The sequence below is a fragment of the Homalodisca vitripennis genome, chromosome X, assembly GCF_021130785.1.
Source record: "Homalodisca vitripennis isolate AUS2020 chromosome X, UT_GWSS_2.1, whole genome shotgun sequence".
Classification (NCBI taxonomy): domain Eukaryota; kingdom Metazoa; phylum Arthropoda; class Insecta; order Hemiptera; family Cicadellidae; genus Homalodisca; species Homalodisca vitripennis.
This window is the reverse complement of record NC_060215.1, coordinates 82,164,556-82,187,035: the sequence shown is the minus strand read 5'-3', so window position 1 is coordinate 82,187,035 and position 22,480 is coordinate 82,164,556. Positions and strand designations below refer to the sequence as shown.

The 22,480-nt window shown below is 32.9% G+C and overlaps 1 protein-coding gene across 1 annotated transcript; it reads right to left on the bottom strand.

Moving 5' to 3' along the window:
- Window positions 1-8,713: 8,713 nt before the first annotated feature.
- On the bottom strand, window positions 8,714-21,084 carry LOC124368536. Its single transcript, XM_046825777.1, has 6 exons — window positions 20,863-21,084; window positions 17,926-18,070; window positions 14,893-15,029; window positions 12,970-13,040; window positions 10,941-11,024; window positions 8,714-9,076 (listed from the first exon to the last, which is right to left on the bottom strand). The coding sequence occupies exons 2-6, from the start codon at window positions 18,049-18,051 to the stop codon at window positions 8,832-8,834; spliced, it is 663 nt and encodes a 220-aa protein (XP_046681733.1). The 5' UTR covers window positions 18,052-18,070; window positions 20,863-21,084; the 3' UTR covers window positions 8,714-8,831.
- Between the last annotated feature and the right edge of the window lie 1,396 nt (window positions 21,085-22,480).

Sequence of the window (22,480 nt, the reverse complement as noted above, 5' to 3'; positions counted from 1 at the left end):
AGTGCACTGTAACGCGTGCAGCTTTGATTGAGGCTAAAAACACTATTCATAGTGACATTGTTTACATTGATCAGAGGTAATGTTCACAATCCTGTTCAGCTCTGTTGTAAATTGTCCTTAACCATTCTCTTTGCTGTGCATCGTTCCTAAATACTCTTCCCCAAATTACGATGCATGCCGATGTTTTCAATTAAACAGAACACCAAGATCAATAAACAATAAAATATGAAACCTTTATATAAATTATCCTTAACCATATTTCCTCTACTGCACACTGTTCCTAAATACTCTTGCATAAATTCACACCCTAAATTTCAACTAAATAGAATAGTAAAATCAATAAACAATAATATACACAATGTTTATATCATCTTTGGTTCACACCAGCTGATATATTTGAAACATCTGTTTATAAACCACTATAAAGTTTACTTTGAACACCTGACAAATTCAGTCTGTTTCTTAACGAATATATTCTTGTGGAGACTTCTTCAACTTCAGACACCATTGGGATGGAGCCCGGGTAATTTTTGTTATATCATTTTTCCACCATCCTTGGCACTCGATCTTTAAAATTGATCTTGTAAACCTATTTTATTTTCTTCACAGGTACAGACATTTCCTGGGGACCGATTCGCTTAAGGAATTAAATATATAGATTCTAATACTAAACTAAATTTTGTACTGCATGTCAATTAAATTTTGCAGAGAGAAGATTTTGTTACGATTTCTAGATTTTAGTTCAGGAGCCAAGATCCATTTACATAGTTTTGGATAAGCTCACAACTTAGTCTTTCATGAAATGATAGATGATTAAATAAATAAACAAATATATTGTCAGCTGCACTATTGATAGGATTAAAAACAAATGATAGTTTTTCATAGGTAATATTTTTGTAAAACACCTGCCAAACACCTAAACAATATAATGTATCCTCAGAGCCATGACACACTTTTAAATAACTATATTTACAAAATTATTTACAGCACAAGAATGAGATTAACATAGGATTAAAGAGTACTTTATACAGTTTTATGTAGTTATTTGAGCTGAACATGAGCACCATGAATAGCCCTGCAAATGTCCAAGGGAACTTTGATCTCCCCCATACTTTGCTCAGGATTTATGGGGTAACTGACTCAATTGCAGTTCTAATTTATTGCTTCAAGTATCAATATTTCAAATATATTCACTACAAACTTAAGTTTTTGACACAGCCCCAAAAATAGAAATCTAAAGGGATAAGGTTAAGTGAGCATGATGGGCAAACCTTCCACCCACCTCGACCTATCCAACTTCCAGGCAATGTCTTGTTTAAAAAATCACGAAACAATTTTGCCATAGTGGGGAGGCTCCTTCGTTGTTGAAAAATCAAATTTCCATTTTTAATTTGTAGAAGAGCATAGTATTCTAATATATCAAAATAGATCAAACTGTTAATAGTGTTACCAGCAAAAAAACTGGACCAATAACACTCCCGGGAAATAGCACACCAAACATTTATTTTAGGTGAATCACGCTGATGTTACAAAGTACTTTAGCCACCCATTACTAGATGATGACAATCGTTAACTAAATTGATGAAATAAAACTTTATAAACAGCTAATTTATATATCTGTTTCAAAGACCTGTGATTAATAATTTAGCAGTTATAAACAATTGACACAGTTGACAAGTGACATGACAGTTGACAGTTATGACATGACTTTGTTGACACACTGTATTTATAACGGCATAGGCGAACAATGTAGTTTTCAGCCACATAGTAAGTCTTTGTAATTTATTAACAGACACTTATTTTAATTATTTGATGATTGGTTTTTCTGAACTAAAACCATATTACCTGTAAAAACATTTATAAGGGAAAAGGAGGGGGTGTACTTATAAGGGAGATTGGCCTCTCCTTAAAACATATGGTTAGATACTTATAAACCTTTCTCTATCCAACATCCATCAAAACCAGCATGGCTGACAACTAATTGTTTTCTTGGAGGCCATCAAAAAGCAAAAAAAATGTGGAACAATTAGTATATGTCTCCTATAATATATAACAACAAATGTTCATGAACTAAACCTATTTCTAAGGTCTTGTACTACACACAGAAAAGGATGTGGCATTGCTTTTAATATTAGGAAATGATGGCAAACCATTCATAGGAAATAATTTGTAGGTAGATTGCCTCAAGATAGCCTAATTTGGTCAAAATCAGTCTGTAAAATAAGTTGTTCTGTGATATGAACTATAGTCAAACATACGAGTACAGTCAGGGTAGAATTATGACTACTTTACCCTGTGCAATGCTTTGGAAAATCCCTTGTAAAGGCTCAAGTGTTGGCCAATGTAGGTCACTTCACCAAACAGGATGTAACTAAGGCAGGCAGTTGATTACTTATTGGTCATGGTCCAGTCTTTTTAGTGGAGTTACTTTTCGAGACTAATGCAGAAAAATGAAAATAAACTGACTATATCATATCCGACACAAGACATAAGAGGCACAGAAGAGAACAAAACTCTTTGATGCTGCTTTTTAGCCCAATAATGTTGAAATTGAAGTTAGCATTGAAAGAATGATTCTATACCTGAATAAGAGTCTATACCCTTAATACCCTAATATATTGGTCTACAGTGCGAAATATGAAATGTTTCACAAAGAGCCTGGTCATGGAGCTTAAATCTGGCCTTGGAGTATTTTAGTTTGCTTATTGCTTCACTGATTCTTCTGGCAATGTAGTTTGACAGAGAAGCTTGAGCCAGTGGCTTGACAGGGAATATACCAAGGCTTTTTTATCAGTTGGTCCTATGTAGATGAGAAAATTACAATATGTGGCTTTTTATGAAATTTGGATTCCTCCTCTAATTATTTCTCTCCCAATTTTACACTTATCTGATCTGCTTCATAATCATATAGTTCATGTAGTATTTGAGTGCCCATATTATCAAATAGTTTATCCTAAATGTTCATGAATGAAGTCACATATGTACATGGTGAATACAGCCGCAGCATCTTGTTGAGATCATTCTTGTGCATATTTTATATATGTGATCAAGGATTCCTAGTGTATTGTTCATCATTGAACATATTTTTGCATCGGTTGTAGTAGGTTTTCATGGCAGATCTTGCACAAGATGCTGTGGATATCTCCTTTCCTTCATTATTTGATGGTTTAGGAGGTCCCCCATCAAAGTAGCCATCTCTCAGTTATTTTGCACATACCATCTTTACCTTTGTCATCTGAGTGGAGTGTCATCTATGGGATCCTTTTTCTGTTATCGGCTGTCAATTGCTGGTAGTAGAAACTACTTTAGGTGGGCATACCAGTTTATTATGTGAACTAGATAGTTTTCTTTGGGTAATTGTTTAACAGAGGGAGTGTGTAATACTTAATTCAGTTTTGTTTTGATGGCCACTCAAATATAAGATGTTGAGACATTGGGAGTATCCTCGAGTTATAAGAAAAATAAATTAGCTGATATAGATAATGGATGGTGTGACCAAAAGCAGGGGCATTACTTGACATGTCTTTGATTGCAAGCTGTAGGATTCCATCTGTTGACCAGCCATCAATCTTGCCCCAGCAGTTTTGCCTGCTTCTTGAAGGTGAAGCTTGACTTTTCTCTGGGATTTAATGATCTTTCCATCCTGAAGAACTTCCTCAAAATCTTTTGGTTTGTAGGAAATTTTTTTAAATTTCAAAATGTTCAGGCTACTGGTTTTCAATCCATAAGCAAAATGTCAGTGGTTTGTCTGACATCTGCATATAATCTTGGCTGAAAAGATGTTAAAGATGGGCATTAATCAACGTGCATTGCTGCATCAAGAACATACAATTGCATGTTGGTGGAGTTCAACAACAAAATGGTTGTTGTGATTCCTGACTTATGTGAGAGGTGTGACTTGTTTATTTTAACATAGATGTAGTTATATATTAGATTAGTTATCTACCTAGAAAGAAATCAGATCTTATCTTGTTTATTGAATGATACTGAAGTTCTCAGACATCTTTGCTGTAATGTTTGCATGATGTTAAAGTGACAATATTGTGAAATATTGCAAACAGTAATTGAGGCTGGCTCTTTATTAGAAGAGCAATGTCGAGGCTAATAATTCTATCTTCCTATCTGTAGGATCATTTAACAAATCGGTTGTCTCATACTTTGGGTGTGATATTTCAGCCATTTAGAGAAATCAGAACAAGGGCTTTTCTGAGACAGCCATATAAACTTCAGTAGTGAGAATAAGATGATAACCAAATTTGTAGGGGCTGTGCAGAGTCAGGTAATCTGAACACCTCTGTCACATGTGTGTCTTTGAATAATTAAACAGAGACAGTATTGTAACCATCCTAAGATCACAGTGTCTCACCTTCTTTGGTATGTATGGGAGTGTTGTTCAGTGTGCTTGTTAGTGCATTGACAAGATTAGTACATGTTCTAATCTTTCTGAAACCCCAAATATAGGCTTGAGTTTTCTTGACGTACAACTTGGTCTGTTGTCAACTTTGACTTGGGTGAATTCATCACCAAATATTAATCGGTTTAGAATTTTGTGTATGCTGTTTTTAGCACTTGAAGTAAAAGATAAATTCCAGTCCTTGAAACATAGTGTTCTTCACATAGTATTACAAACATATTTGTAACATTAACAATGGCAAATTTCTGAAAACCTGTTACCCTTTAAAGTTATCTATTTTCAATAATAAACATTTAACAAAACATCCTATAATTCCCTAGTTTGATCTTTTCTTACCTTAGTTAGCATTTAAATTTCTTTTTCCTGAATGTAGGAGGTTAGAAAGTCCTAACGAACAACCAGAAGCCTGTACTTCTGGATGTCCCCGACTCAGCCTTAGAAGTGTCTAGCCTCTTAAGACTCATTTACATGGGTATCTTAACAGGGCATTCACTGGCCCGTCCTTAGCCTGTCATCTTCTATCTTGTTCTGAAGGATGTTTCGAACAAAGAGCAAGCGCTTTCCAACTGTCTTTCCTTCCTAGCATATGACCTACAATTTTTTTCGGTATTAAATTATTTCCAATGAAGTTGCTCAAACATTCTCTGCTCATTTTCCACTGTTGGAATTCAGAGAAGGTATGGTTTGCAGTATCAAATTTACCACAATGCCAACAACCATCCTCATCTGTGAGATGTAATCTCTTTAGGTAACTGTGAAAGTTTTCTTGTCCCATAAGCAGTTCCTGTTTAATTTTTCTGACATCATTCTTGCCTACAGATGAGATGTTCCTGGTACCTCTCTTTGATCCGATCCTTGTAATTCCTGTTCCCCTTCTCTACCTTTAAGTAAATTGGAGTGATACCTACAATTACTTATGCTGCTTCTGTTGATACTATTCTGTATAAAGCAACTCTCCTTTGCATGTTGCTCAGGATGTTGCAATGCTTTTGATACTGTATTGCTCCTATTCATGTAAGTGATGCATGCAACATGATAGAGTGCACAATGTATCCTATTGTCTTCCTTTTGCTGTCTTATGGTCCTTTAATATTTTGGCATAAGCCTACATTGAGACTGTGATGTTTTTTCAGCTTTCAGCATCTGCTACTTTCTTTAGTTGTGTTCCTACCTTTATGTTTTTTTTAAATCCACATCCCAAGGTGCTTGACAGCTTCTTTGGTTTTGATTTCCATACCTTCCAGCTTAATGGTAATATTTGGCATTCTCCTCTTACTGACAAGAAGCACTGATTCCATGTTTTCTGGAGCTAACTTCAGTTTTATTTTTATCATCATTGAACTATGTTAGTCCAGTTATTCCCTTTATTGCCCATTCTACCTGTAATTCAAGGCCTTCCTTAGATTTTGATTATACAAGGACTACCAAATCATCAACAAACACAACCATCTCTACTCCAGGTGGCATCCAGGTGAGCAAGATCTGGTCATAGTATTCCACACGTATGGGCACCTAATAGGCACCCCTGAGGTACACCGTAAGTGATCTACACTCTGGTATCTACCATATGTATTCATCTATCAGAGAGGTAGCTCTGGATAATACAGAGCAGATACAACGGTGTTCATCTTCTGGTTAAGGCTTTTATAATCCCTCTCCATATAACTGAAGGCATTCTTCATATCTATTGCTACAAGGACACAACGTTTTCTATGCCTACTTGCTATTTCCTTTACTGCTTTACCATATTCCATGACCCTCGATATTGCATTTCCCGTTGATCAGCCTTTTCTAAAACGAAATTGAGAATTGGAAAATCCTCATGCTTCTCTATTAATCTATTCAGTATAAGGTCTTCTAAGAGCTTTCTCAGGAAATTAAGTAGACAAAGCAGTCTGTTGGTCCGAAGCTCTAACTTCCTCTGGAGGAAGTTGAACTGGTCCTGCAGCTTAAACTTCCTTGATACTCCGAGTGACACTTGAAGTTATGAAAATCCCCCTGACTCAGTTCTTCTGGCCACTCTTTGTGTGGATGAACTGGAATGAGCTTTTGACTAACTAAATCTTTTCCGCAGCAGGAAGATGGGTTGCCAATTCAAACTTTTTCATGACTATCTTATAGCCCCTAAGCCCTGTATGTCATTGCCTGTCTTTAAGTACTTTCTACCACACAATTTTCTTCTCTTTAGCAATTCCTTTCTTAATGTTCCTTGCACATGATAACATACTCTTCGTGCACATGCATTCACTTCTCATTCGTGAGATTGTGCTCTTATTTGTCCGAATTATAGCTCTTTTTATTGATAGCCAAACACGCCTAATTTTGCGATAGTTTCTGTCCACTGATAAACTGGTTTTCTTCTATTACTTGCCTCTTTTTTTGAAAGGTTTTATCACAAGCACTTATTAGTACATGTGTTGGAATTCAATGTATCTAAGGTCATTAATTTGTTACTAATTTCTGTGACAAATTGATGAAGCTGCTCTTCCTTGATTTTCTATCTAGTTGCTTCTCCTCTCCAGTCTCCTGTGTATTGGTTATTCCTTATTTTCAGATTCTATTTCAGAAGTTATGTACTGACAATCACTTAGTCTTTCATCTTCATTCAGAACTCGCCATCTCTTAATTCTTCAAGCTGCTCGTGCATTACTCAGTGTCAAATATATAATTGCTCCTCTGTTAAAAGTTGGCTCACAATTGGCACCATAATTATATACAAGGAGTCATTCACTTGCAATACATTCAATGACAATGTCACCTCTTAATTTGTTGTTTAAGAGCTCCATAGTGAACATTTTGTATTAATGTCACGAGTTATTATAATGCTTCTGTCAATGTGCAGCCCAATACTGTTACATATTGGTAATATGTTTTATATTTTATATAGTACATATCTATATTGATATGAATGTGGCAGTGTACCAGTATTGTAATGGCACACAGCTCCATGTAAGTTAGATTTAAGAAGATGCTTAGAAGAATACATTGTGTTGTGAACATGTGCCGTATTATTTAAATCCTATTAAATCCTAATTAATAAGTAATAATTAAAATATCACCTAAGTGATATTAAACATGGTGTCAGGTGTGAATACTGTAAAAGTAGTGTCGTGAAGTAATAATCACGATAACCTTGTTTTTAAGTAATGTTAATAGATTGAAATTATAACCTAAAATTAAATACTATTAAATCCTAATTAATAAGTAATAATTAAAATATCACCTAAGTGATATTAAACAAATACTCTGCTACGCATGCCCAATATAGGAAATGTATTCATCTGGTCTCAAGTTTGGGGAGATATATCATCCATAGATTACCACATCATTTATCTCCATCTACACAAATCCTGCCCTACTTCCATTCTTCTCTTTCACTCCAGCTAAAGATGGAGACACTTTCATAGCTATATAGTGAATCTTATCAACAAGTCAGGATTCTTTGCTGTCATTCTAATATTTTGTTCTGAATTTATAACAACTGATATACCAGATTTTGTCACATTTGTTGAATCAAATCTTGGGCTGCAGTAGATCTATTTAGATTGTTTACTATCACTTTCATTCTTGGCAATAAAAAAACCATTAATCTCATAATTTAGGCAGTGTACTACAATCATATAATTTTAAACAAACCCATCAATAATCTACCAATGTAATTTGTCTTAGCTTAAAAAAAACTGAATAATAACCTTCTTCACTTCCGTTTTCTACCTCCCTGCTGCTTGGCTGATCTCCCTCTTCGCCATCGAAGATACCGCCTCTAGATACCATTACTATTGTCTCCAATTGATGAGTTTTTTTTATTCAACTTCCTATTTAGATCTAGTTCCAATTTGTCCTCTGTCTTTATTGGAAAATCTTGTTTTCTTACAGGGTGTTGATCTTCAAGGAACCTTCGATCATTGACCGAGATTCTAGTAATGCATCTTACTGAGGATTTTTTTGGATTCATACACTGTCTGGGAACTCTCCTCAATTTTCCTTTCACACAGGATAATTGTTACTAAACTTAAGTTCTAGGAACGCCAATGAACCCTGGAAGTTTCCACTGTTCTTAAACTAATTATTCTGATTTAAAGTAAGCATATCTAATGAAATGATACCTATACAATTATTGCATAGTCTTTTTTAATGTTTTAAATCAAGCGTGGAGAGTAGTTATGAAGTGAGTTTTCTGATTCAAGCCATAACTTTAAAGTAAAAACCTATACATTTTTAATTTTCATTACTTTTTTTAGTTAGATTTTTCTACATATGAAGATAAACAATAACAGGAATCTAAATGAACACACCTAGTACAATTTTTATTTCCTTTTATATTTAGTGATCATAGTGTTATTTGTAACAAAATACACATGATTTAAAGGAAATATATTGTACACAACTAAATTTAGCTTAAAAACTACTAGATAGGTCATACTAGATAGGATACCGGTCCAGGTAAACCTACAGTCTTATAAAATTGGTTGTTGCTGGACGGAATGACACACTGCCTAGCAGTAACACAGCGGTTTGGCAGTTTGTTGGGTAGAACATAGAAGTCTACATCCGGGATGTCGTTATCTGCTACTATCTCTTCGATTTTTCTAAGGCATGACAATCCGATGGGGCGGCACTCCGTGGAAAATCCAAAAATGTAAGGATCATCAGCGTCACTCACTAGAAACATAGGAAAATCTCATGGTTAAAAGAGTATTTGATCTCAGATATAAGTCACTTGAGTTACTCCCCTGTGAACTAAACTTCAAATCAGTTAAAATTATATTCAGGGCACTTTAGAGTTAACAGTGATCCATAAAAATCTCTCCTGCAAAGTAGTAGACTATAAAAATATAAGGCTTTAGTTTAGTACTATTTATGTTGTATTTAGTTCAACTCTACTGTGGTTGAGTGTTTACATTTCAATACTATAGTAATTATTTGTTAAAAAGTTTGTAGTTGTCCCTCACCAGTAATTTTAGAAGGGGAGGAGTGAACTTTACACTGCCCATCAGAATAAAATGTTGATCCTTCAATATGTAGAGCAAAGTGGTGTTTCAGATACGCATGGATCGTTATATTTAAATAAAGTTATACAATCATTCAAATTTTAACTCAATTAACAGAATAATAGTTTGTTTCAATTGCTTGAGTCCATTTGTAGGTTCTCCCCTATGACATTTTCCAATTATCTTGTTTAATTGTTACTTTTTATGTTGAATTTGCCAGAATTAGAAGTCTTTCAATTGCTCTAAATTGGCTCTATAACAGCTTAAGCCTATAGTGTGAGCATTTAACTGTTATTTTTGCAAATATACTTGTGATGAGAAAACATATAATTTAAATATCCAGTGTGTACAATATTTGGAAACACTTTAATATTTTTTAAACCATAGCAGATAATGTCGATAAACTTAACACAATGTTATATGGCTATCTCATTTACTTTCTTTATGTAATAACCATCACACATGGAAATTGTGGCGGCGGCCCATGGGGCATGTCATGGAAACTTAAATGCAATATGTATATAATTTTAAGGATCTTTATTGTCAGAACATAATACCCCAAACTACAGTTTAGCTTTAATCATTACAAAATGGCTGATGTCGAAATAAGAACAGTATTGCATCTTTAAATGACCGCCATTTTGCATAGGACAGATGCTTTTGGAATCACTCTCTCAGAAAATATAGCACTTTCAATAGGAAATTTACAGATGTAATTGTAAGTTTAAATTAATAAAATATTAAATATAATTGTTTGTGAGTGGTGAATGGAAATTGACTTATACTTTGTAGCCTCCTTTTTAAACAATTAAAACAGTTTGAAATCAAAATCTTGTTTTATATCAATTGAACATTTTGTATATGTTAGAAATTTATTTTAACATATTATTGAGGCAAGAACCAACATAAAATTGAATAGTCAAGCACCAGTAAAATTTTCAATACTCAAATTGCTCTATTTTGTGAAACAGGGATTTCTTAAGGATGCGGTTTATGGCATTCAATTTAGTAACTAATAACCTTTAAAGTGATGTACCACAGTGCATTGGCTTCCATAAGTAATATTGATGATACCCTAAACAGTATGTCCCCTGTAAGTGTGAAATGACAAAAAAGTATCCCACACAGTAGAGATTGCAAAAGTTTTGGATTTCCATTTGAGTTATTTTAAAAAATATTTGGGTGTATCCGGATATTTTACACACATTGCATATATCCTAGATTATAACGTTGAGACAAAGTTCTTAGGTATACATAGCCAATACCATTGCTATTCATAAGTATCTAATTCACTCTGCACCAAAACATTGCCAATACAATTATTATCTTGAGAAATTTCGCTGTGTTTGAAGTAAACAGCAACTCAGTTTAACATCTCTTGACTGAAGATGATACAGGGGGGGGGGACTGAAAAATCTCAAGATTCTGATTGTTTTAACTATGTTTGATTGAAGTGTGAACCAGAAAAATTAGATGGTACCGATTGAAACTAGTTTCTTATTCAATATGAACATTAGTACGGTATCTCATCTTACTTCCAAACTCTCTGCAACGGTAGAGTAAGTCTGTATTACACCCAGCATATCCAAACAATGTGTACGAGTAGGTAACATCAGGTTCTGGAATCAAAAAATTAATATTTAAATACATATACAGTGCAATTTAACAGGAAATACTTTCATCCATTATATATGCAATATTAGAATATTGATTAACAATTTGACGGTCTGTTGAATAAAACTCTAGGATTTTGTACTGTGAATGATTTGTTCTTTAACGAGAGCAAAAGTTAACAGATCTTTCTGGCAAGAAAAGACATGATATAGCTGGAGCACCTGAAATAAGAATAGTGCACTGGGTAAAATCAGTGGCTGATCCAGAGGAGGGCCATGGGTGCATCCCCCTCCGAGATTTTGGAAATATAACTTTTTTATGACAAAAACTTAACCCTTCTCTAATTATTACCATGAAAATATAATTAATTTAACTTTAATAATTAAAATTAGGATTGGATATTCCCTTGGGTAAAATACACCAGAATACTAATAGACAGCCAATTGTCCTGGAACACTGACATAGATCAGCTCTCCAATAAATTAAGCTTCTAGTAACCACTTAAATAGACTTAATTAAGCTGCTAAGCCATACCAAAATGGTTCAAACTGCTTACTTTGCTCTATTTTAGAAACATATACGATCTAGCCATCTGGAGAAGCCCCTTCAAGGGAAACATCCAAAGAATTTTACTACTCTAGCTCATTCATATGACTTACTCAAATTCCCTCCAATCTCATCAACAGGAATCCTGTAAGAACTGAATTAGAGACTTAAATATCATCACATTATGTTTGAATGTTGAGTTTAGCTCCAGTTCACCTTCCTCTTAGTGCAGTGTCTGGAATCTGATGCTGTTACAGACTTGACTCCTGGACCATGTTCGTCTGAAGAGATTGAAAAAAAGTTGACGAGAAAGAAGCTCAAAATGATCAATTTACATTGTTTTGCCATCAGAGACACCTATATTACAAAATATAAAAATAGTGTAATCCAGGAGAATTTGCTTTCTTATTGTCTAATCAGGTGCAATGTTTCTTATTATTGTTTAACATTGATATTGAATCTTAAATCTATCCTTCCTACTATAGCTACATTATGTGTAGAAAACTCGGTTGCTCCACCTTGCTTAAAAATCATGTCAGAAACAATGTAGTGGACTCAATTAATTGTGCACCTGATGAGACAAGGAGAATGATCAACTCACCTGGATTACACTATTTTATATATATTTTGTAATGTAGGTGTTTCTAATGTCAAAACGAGGTAAATTGGTTGCTTTGAGCTTCTTCGTCATTGACTTTTTTGGAGCTCTTCAGATGAACATGGCTCCAGATTCTAGGAGTCAAGTCAGTAACATCAGATACCAGATGCTGCACTAAGAGGAAGATGAACTGGAGCCAAACTCAACATTCATACTGATTCAATCCTTCCCACCATAGCTATGTTACAATCACATTAGTTAGATTCTTCATCCGGGAAGTAGTCATCTGTATAAGCAAGCGAAAAACAAAGAGAGCTGGCGTCCACAATATTACAACAAGAAGAGCCAACAACTATGCTTGTCCATTGATTAAATATCTACGATAAACTGCCAACTTAGTTAGGTGCAAAATACTGGAATATCCTTCCAGATGAAACCAAAATTCAGACCAATCAATAACTAAGGAACAATGCCTACAAGCCGCTACTGGACCAACCTTTGTATATCTAAAGAAGTTTTTATCCAACAACTATAATCTTTTAAATTTAACATTTAACTCATTAGTTGAATTTTGTAACTATTTCATGTTTGCATAGAATTATCACTGAATAAAACGTTATTACGCGTATGCTAACTTATTACAGTACTCTTAATGAAAATTTGCAATGAAGACTTGTGACTATGATTGTAAAAGTAGATTTATTAACTATGATGTAATTAACTATAGAGATTTGGAAGGTTGTGTTCAGATTTAATAAAAATGAAACTTTAATTGATATTTCCAAAACACCATATTCATGACTTACTTGCTAGTCTGAAAACCCCTTGCTCCATGTCAGTTCCAACAAATGTAATAACTTCATTGGAGCCATCACAGCTGAAAAATATAACATGTGTTACTGATATCAAAGTGAAACCATTCAAAAGTATACAACATTTACAAGAGGTTTCTGCCTGGCTACTTCTTATATTCTACTGAGTTGTCAGTATTTGGGGTACAAAAGTATTGAAGAAGGTGTGGAGAACCAAGTAAAATCAAAATTTAGTTTTATAATAATTTATAAAACACATGGAATAGGCTTAGTTTTTCCTTGCAATCCTACCACAAGGCTGTTGAGCACAATCAGCTGATTGTATTGAATTATTTATTTCATATTTTATTTTTATTATTCCTCATTATTCCTCTACACCCTTCATTTTGTAACCTCTGCAAAATTGAATAAAACTACTCTCTATTTTCTTTACTATATAGGACAAACAATTTAGTAGCCATACAACCAATATAGCAACTCTTATATTAACCTAAAAGATCAATATGTGCCCGACAGAGTACGGGATTTACAGATAATAATTATTAATACTTATACTCTGATAATTTAATTTAGTACTTGACTGTTTGTTATTAATATTTAAATTAATACATATCTAATATATATATATATATATATATATATATATATATATATATATATGTATATATATATATATATATATATATATATATATATATATATATATATATATATATATAAAACATATAAGTTACCAGTACCTTACACCGATTAAACTGGTGGTCCATACTATTATAGTATGGAGCAGAATAATAAGAAACATTTTATTTATGGTGTTACTATTGTTGAGTGATGTTCTTTAATGTGTAATTCATGGCAGTCTAACCAGGCCTGTATCTAGGAATGTGATAGTCTGTGCTCAGGTTTGGGGCAGTAAGATTTGGGGGGCGGAGGATTTAAACTTGAATTTTCATATTAATAATAAAATATTTACAACGCATAAAAGTTGTATTAGACATGTTATATTACTATTGAGTCATGCTGTTATGAGGTAGTTTGAAAGAGAGCTACGCACCGTGACTACATGGGTTTGTAACAATAAATAGCGCCGTTCTAGATTCCATCGTCGCCGCAGCGCCCTGCATACCGCTCTACTATTCTCCGATCAAATCGTATCGATATCCGAGTTTGTACATAATCACGATCTAAATAGTTGTAAAGTTACATTAAAATAGCTAGTTTATTTCTGCGTTTAGACACATAAAGCATATAATTTACAAAGAATAACTTCTACTTTTTATTTCGATAACAACGAAAAAATGTAACTGTGTTGCTGATTTTCAACCAAACTGCAACTTTGGAAACTCGTAGTCGGAAATTTTTTATCGGTTTAAGACAAATTTATTTTATAAAATATATTTACACGAGTTATGTTATTATCCTGTAATTTTTGAATTATACGAATAAAAGTTTTCAAGTTACCACTTTTATTCTTGACCGGGCGATTAAAACAATTCGATATTAGCTATGGAGCTCTTAAAGTTATTATATTGAGCGTGCAATTTTGTAAACCACTATTATTTTAACGCCGGTTTGCGTGTTGCCTGGTCGTGCGCGGTCCGCTCACGCTCTGGACTGTAAGAAGACATCATAACTGTCGTAGTAATAGATCTGACCATTTCTCATAAAAAATTTGGATCTACAGAGGCAGGTTTAAAAACTAATTGCTTTATATGAAGCAGTTTTCAAATATTTACATTATTTATAATATTTACATTCGGTCTGTTAGTACGAAAATACTAGAACAAGATCTGAAATTACCTAATGACATGCCTTATTGCGGGCATCTTCTTCCAACACATTAAAATTCATCCATCTGCCTCGTACAACAGAATGAATGATAGAATGTAATACGAATAATGAATATGATTTACTTACTATGTCCTGGATAGATAAAGAGTGAACGTGTTCGGATCATCAGGTAGAGGGAAAACAGTGACACAAATATTGTCTAACATCTCGGTGAGTTCGTTCTTCTGAATGAAATTAATAAATAAGGGCTGGTCGCAAAAATACTGAAACAAAAACCATGATTTTATTGATCTCTTTGGCAGTGATCAGTAATGTGTTGGAATAAATAATTAAGAAATATATATATATATATATATATATATATATATATATATATATATACTGGTTAAACAAACAAGAGATAATGAAGTAGCCTATTATGCTTTGATAGTTAAAATAGCCTACAAATAGTTCAGTTCTTTCCTCGTGTATGATAAAAATTGGATTTTATATAGTACTGGTTGTTTACAAAGTTCTAAAAAGATTTCTAAATTTTCTTCATTTTCGTGATTATGTTTCATAAGAATTGTATCACTTTCATCTGACAAAGAACTGCATACTGTTTTACTTGTTGTATAGAACAAGTTCCATAAATAATTATGTAGATACTGTAGTTACAAAGAAAATTATAAATCTTTTTTCGGGGCCAAAAATCCATATATTGATCAAGTTAGCATGTGAAATGCAGTGTTATAAATGCTAATAAAATCTATTTGGTTGGGTTTTGGACGTGTAGACTCCTTATAAATGGTCTTTTTGACTTTTTGATCTTTTTAGTGTTCTAATATTAAATATTTTTATTTAATTATAATTGATTAAATTTAGTTAATTCATTATTTCATATTTTAATATTTACTATTATATAATGTGCAGTCAATACTTAAAGAATCTCTTGTTCACAATGCCATGTGAAATATAATTTCAATATTTTATCGTGTTTAAGCATGTGACTATGCTGTAAACCTGTTATTAAACACTGAAATAATAATAAATATTTCTTTAATTTGGACAACTTTGATGTAATATCTTCAATTGCGCTACCAGTTCTAAATAAATTGGAATCTGTAAAAATGTCCTAGGCTGGCTGCTTAATTAAGAATCGATCAAATTAGTCATCATTCATGACATTAAAAGGACCCTACTATTCGTATTTATCACGCCAATTTGACGTGGCAGCCATATGTCTACGTACTTGGATCTGTTGAAGATTGTACATCTTGTAGTAGTGTGCTTTTTGTGTGCCGATATATAAGGGAATTTAAAAAGTGTATAAGTCATAAGAGTTTATGTGTAACAGAACCCAAATAAAAGCAAGACTATCTGAGAAAAAAACAATCCCCAAAGAATTTTGGTCTTATTTTGACTTCATTGAACATGTAAATTGGTTTTAGACGTATCTGGTGATGAGATACGTGATTCAAAGAAGGTTTTAACAATTAATGAAGAGAAATTTTCAATAAAGTGCGCACTTTGAAGACGTATTTTTAAAAGGAACAAGAGCGAAAAATTTGTACATTGTACCAAAACTGTGTTGGTGAAATAATTAAATAAATAAGAGTAGTTCATTAGTGGATTTGGAGTAACTTTAAGGAAAAAATAAACGAAATAAAAAAAATTAAAGTTTTGGTATGCAAGGAATTATCGTAAGCTGAGAATTTCTAAAAAGTGACGACCCCTGCGGCAGACACTAGTGAGTGGAATCCAGGCACACACACTCGTGTACAACATGCTTCCCACCTGAAAACTGCAACTTATCATCCTTCCTATTTTGTAATAATTCTAAGTCATCACTTTTTTTGTTCAAGCCGGAATAAAGGAAAGTCTTCATTTTATATTTCAGATCTATCTCTGTCAATTTCATAGATAACTTTGGCAAACCTGGTGTCCGGCCTACCCGAGGAACTGACATTGGATATCCATCTGGCTCATACTCTGACTATGAATATAAATTAGGCAGTATAGTACACTGGAGAATAGTTCCAGAGGCTGGGAAGTAAGCCTGGCTTTCGATGTACCTACGAAAACTCTAGTTTCCCGTTGTAGATCGTGTACACATAAAGTAGTTATGCCTTAATGTGTCGTATCCGAACATCTGCGCGTCACATTATACATACGGACGATATCGAAAACCAGAGAACGGGTGAGGGTAGCCATATTAAATAAAATAGAATTAGAATGAAAAATTCAATTGCAAACACAATTACTACAATAATATAAAATCATATAAACGGCTAAGGTCATAGATTCAAGCGCGTAGCCGAGAATCACCAAAAATTGGGTGGTTGGCAATATTTTTTATTGTTGAATTTGTTATGACTAATAAGGATAAAAACATAAATTATCGACATACAGTTAAATAAGACGGAACAATACAACTGATGAAAGGAGTGTACAAGATAGAACATGTGGGCTACACATGTCATAATCACGCGAGGATGGAATGGCTGGAAGCGGAGGAGGGGATTTTACCATATTTTGGCATGAAATTATGTAAATAGTAGAATTAAAAATGATATTTTAGCATGATGCAATAATTTAAATAAACCTTTTATGACGATCAATGTATTAACTATTTTCTAACTCCATTTAATTTAAACTTTATACTCCAATACTGAAAAGTCTATCGATATTTTGGTTCTTAGAAATAAAAATTGTTATTATTGTTTATTTTAATGTGCTTGCACTTGGTGTGGTGAATAGGTTTTATGATGATGAAGGAGGATTAAATGTCAAGCGGATTAAAATATCCCTTGGATTTAATTAAATAAGTCTGGTGCCCGGTGGCCGTTCTTAAAAGAGGCTTTCTTCACAGATTAAGTTTGATAGAGGGTATAGTGTGTCATAAAACATACAGTATATAGGAGATTGGCACACATATCTAAAATTCATTATTACTTGCGCAATATGAGACAATAATATAATTGGGTCTGGTTCTTTTCTTTTGCTACCGTGATTGGACTATATTACAAAGATAAAATAGCAGCCATAACAACGTATTCTTAAAGGTACATAAAACAAAACTTAACAGTGAGAAAGGTGATTAGTGAAAACTATTTTTAATAATGTAAATACTGCAATTCACTACTAAAAATAAATATAACAATTATATAGTATACATACGTCGGTCAGGCCCTTACTCATCGCGGACAGTTTAAGGCAGTTGCCTCCTTCTGTCCCGTACCCATTCCTTGCTAACGCACTCCCAGTCATCATGGCTATCACAAAACACAATTGGGCTACAGCCATGGTTGATTTAGAAGTCTGTCTGTAACAAAACAGAAACAAAATAAATTATACACACACCTAAAGAATCACCGGCGTTCCTTATATAGTATAATGCATACAATACCAATAGTATACAATACCATTCTCTGAATAAAACCGTTGTAGATATATACAAGTTAGTCTACTATAGCCTCATAATACAAGTTTTAACAAATATCTCTTTCTAAATTTTTACTAAGAAAATGTATTTCTTCGTTGCTAAATTCTTTATTAAATGTTAATTAAAGCAGAATGGTTCAAGTGAGGCTACCACTCACTACTGCATCTCACAGATCGTACCAGTAGTGAAAGGCATGCCACCGATTGAACTTTCAAAAATTACATGTCAAAAACAGTACTGTAGCCCAAGCATGATATTTATTTGAAAAAGGGGAGGATTTACTAAAATTAAGTTGGGTGTGATAGTTTGTCACACTGCCACAGCTTACATACTATTTTCACATTCTGTAAAAGCTTACCAATTGGGGTTAGATCGTTTTAACCCCAGGAGTATATTAAGCTTGTTTAGAACTTTACCAAGCTTCTTCGCCTAAGATGGTAAACTTGAAACAAGTCTGGGAAGCCAAGTTTACAGACGTGTTTTAAGATTGTTGTAAAGAGCGCAATTGCTACTTTTTCAACTTGATATATAAGAATATTTGTTGTTAATAAATTGGGCGATGCACAAAAGAAGAACCAAGTTCCTGGTAACTGCAAAGACAGCACTACTTACGTGTTTAGATAACGTCAATTTGGGATGTGAAAGAATACCAATATCTTGAAAGATGTAAAGTGCCGAACTTGAAGTAAAGAACGAAAGATTCGGTTTACAAGTAAAGGTGGAACTAAATGCTAAAAGGTCTAATTGCAGAACAAAATGGAGCTTTGAGTACAAATGACTTGGCAACAAATATGTCACGATACACTCCACTGGAAATCTTACTCTAGATGTACTTCCTAAGAGCAGATCCAGTGAATTTATTCTAAAGATTTATTCCAGCGAGTAAGGTTACAAGAAAATACAAGAGAAGGACGCTTCTTAAAAAAAAAAAAATGTTATGTTGGAGATTGTCAAAAGGTTTTGGAAGTACCGGCAGAAAGTTTCAATCATTGTTCTGCCATCAATCTCCATCTGAGCAATAATACAAGAACAATGATGTCGGATATACTTTTGATAATAAACTCAGGAATAACGCAATTGCCACAGACCGAGCGAGTTACCAGGTTATTGATGACAGACTGACTAGCGACAATCGATGTGGTTCAAATGCCAATGTTAAAGTTATATATTTTTATAACTCATTTTTTCGTAACTAATTTTCCGGAAAAGACTTATATATGGAAGCAAAGTGCAATTCAAAATAGACGTCTATTTCTGAAGATATTACAGTCTCTATAGATTAGACACTTGCTGTAACTGAGAGAGAATATTCAATAAACTGGATAACGAATTTTGAGGTGCTGGTTAGTTTAGCCTTTAAGTAATTTACGAAAATTGTAGAGTGCCGTCTTCAACATCAATTCAGTTCTACCTTTTGCCACAATTATAAGGCCTAAGTACAATACAGTCATATGTAATACCAGATCGCTTAACTTTTCTATGGGAAACATGATTCTGGAAAGTAAAAGATTGGCTGGACTAAGGGACCTAAAAATTTGTTTGAGTTATGGAACTTAGTTTCCAACTCATTTCTTGGTTTAAATCTGTTGTGACTAACTGAATGTAGCTTACGCGCTTTCGTGGCGTTTCGCGATATCCACTTAAAATTGCACCAAACTTTAACATTTAATATAGCCTGAGGCCTATACAGGTAAAATATAATAATTTAATGGGTTTCTGATTTTCGATAAATAATCGTTGATACGTTGTATTTGTATAACAAAATTTTAGAGACAATCTTAAGCTGAATGATAAACTACGGTAACTCTAACATCGTCTTGTGTAAATATTTTGTTTTCCACTTTCTCGCAATTTTTATAGATTCTGCGATTCTACAGCGAAGGTGCTAACAAGACTTCTTAGCCCATTTCTAGAGTTCATAAGAATAGCACAAACCAATTTTTGCGACTCTTCACTTTGTTGTTTTTTTAATTTTAAATTTTTTTATTAACGATGATAAACGAGTGGGTTGTATTTCGCGCGCGCACACACACGCGTGTTCGCGCGCTCGTGTTTGTGTGTCTTAAAATATATCTCAATTCATGGAACAAACTAAGCATTTCTTGAAGAAGTTAATACGTGATGGATTGAGTGTGAGTATTTTATATAAACAAATGTTTGTTTTACAAATAAAAACGTTGGATTTTAGGTATCCGTCTGTTTCAACTAGATCAGTGCTCAATTCTGGATGACTGACTACATAACAAACATTTTTTTATTAACTACCAATACTTGAAATGTGCTTGGCAGTTTGATTTATTTTAATATTATTCATCGATGAAAGATTTCAGTTCGTTTTAATTTGATAACGCAATATGCCTTACTGTATTTTTGAATCGTGCTATGAGCTTATTTTATACCAAGCAAAAATACAGCAAGTTCTTACGCACTTAATTTTTACGTAGAAGATTGTAGGCCAAATATATAAATAATGAAAATAATCCTGCTTTACCAGATTTTAGTATATCATAAATATTGCTATAAAGTCAAATTTAGTTCATTTTGTAAATTTTTAATTGTGCCGTTTATAGACTATTGATAATATACCTTTAATATTGTAATTGTTTCAAATGATTATAATCAGTTTATTAATATAAGTCCTTAATAATCAGATTTGTAAAATCTTCAAATACCTCAGTAAATCTTCGTAAAACTCGGTAAACACGCTGGAAAACTGTAAATAAATCTGATACAAGTATTCACACAGTTACTGACATTATAAATGTGGTAATATTTGTGTTAAAAGTAACTCAAACAACAAAATATATTTAAACTATATCTAACTAAACACTTCTGAGCAACAAAGTAACTAAAGTAAAGAAGTAGTAGTATGCTAATTATCACAGTCTGTGGTCGTTCACTTACCGATAGCAAAGAAGAAAAATGTGTGCGCTTCTTCAACATTTATGACAAAGCAAATAACTACTTCCTTCTTGATAGTGGGTTTAATTTATAGTACCATAAACAGGAAAGAACCAAGGCTCCATATTTTTTGAGCGGTCGTTTTAAGCAGCATTTATTTTTTGCAAACCTGGTTTTGACACATTTACGGTTGATTCGAAGTGCTTAGTATTGCTTATTTAGTTAATTGCTCGTGTAAATACAGTAACATTTAACAGTAGTGAGGCTAAAATGTTTTTGACATTTACATTATAACTTAACACACCCATCGTTAACAATGACCTTCAAAAAAGGGCGTAATCGTAAATGTACTAGCGAGGAAATTGTGAACATTGTATCGATTATGAAAGAAACAAAATTTTCCGGACATTTGTTCAGTAATATACAAAAAAATCATACGTCGTGTTTCCTTCATAATGCATAGATAACAGCTATCGTCGTATTAGCGTTTTGTTTTGATAATAATAATAATATTAAATAATATTATTACGTTTGATAATATTATTACGGACCTATGAGGTTACATATTAAAAATAATTAAATATACAAGTTTGTTTTAACCAACTCTAAGATATGTTTATAACCGATATTCGATCTCTATAACGTATACAAAATATATTACTTTCAACATGACAAATATTTTATTCAATATTCCTGGCACCATATTTCCAAATTCCAGCACCACTTTTGGACAATTTCCAACAGTGTTCAACTGCAACCATTGCTGCAGATTTTACGTCATTGTTAATTTTGAAGTATATCTTCAAAATATACCCAGTATTATCAAAATTCATCTAAACCTTCTGAAGTTAAGTCATACAAACTTATTAACTTCAAAAATAGCTTACAATTTTCACAATGGAATTGTGCAATTTGTTGTTGGTTAAAATAATTTATTTTTGAATTACTAAAGTGTTATTTTGGTGTTTAAGATACCATTTATTGAGACGAAAAACAGAACAAATATTTCGATCATCCAACGAGGAGTGGTAGGCATTTGCAGAATTTTGGGAAATTTTATAATCAGGCCAAAACAAGTTTGAAGATATACATATGAACTGTTTTTGACATGAAAATAACAGTAAATTCAAGAGAGTGAAACGTTTTTCATAATTAAAAATACCCTCGTCAAGAAAAATATTTTAAAACATTTAATTTAATTAAACTAGGTACATGTCATTGAACAAAATAACAATTATTTAAGGCATATATATATATATATATATATTATATATATATATATATATATATATATATATATAGAGTGTCAATTTCTACGAATAGCGAATCCCGATAAATATTAATAAATGTAGTTAAGATTAATTAAATCAGTTAAAGTCATATTATTAC

Excerpts from the sequence above, each read along its gene's own strand:
- LOC124368536 (XM_046825777.1), bottom strand. The coding sequence starts at position 18,051 with ATGGCTGTAGCCCAATTGTGTTTTGTGATAGCCATGATGACTGGGAGT. Across the intron at positions 13,041-14,892 it reads CTTTATCTATCCAGGACATA|CTGTGATGGCTCCAATGAAG; the intron begins GTAAGTAAATCA and ends TATATTTTTCAG. Across the intron at positions 11,025-12,969 it reads AGGGGTTTTCAGACTAGCAA|AACCTGATGTTACCTACTCG; the intron begins GTAAGTCATGAA and ends TTTTGATTCCAG.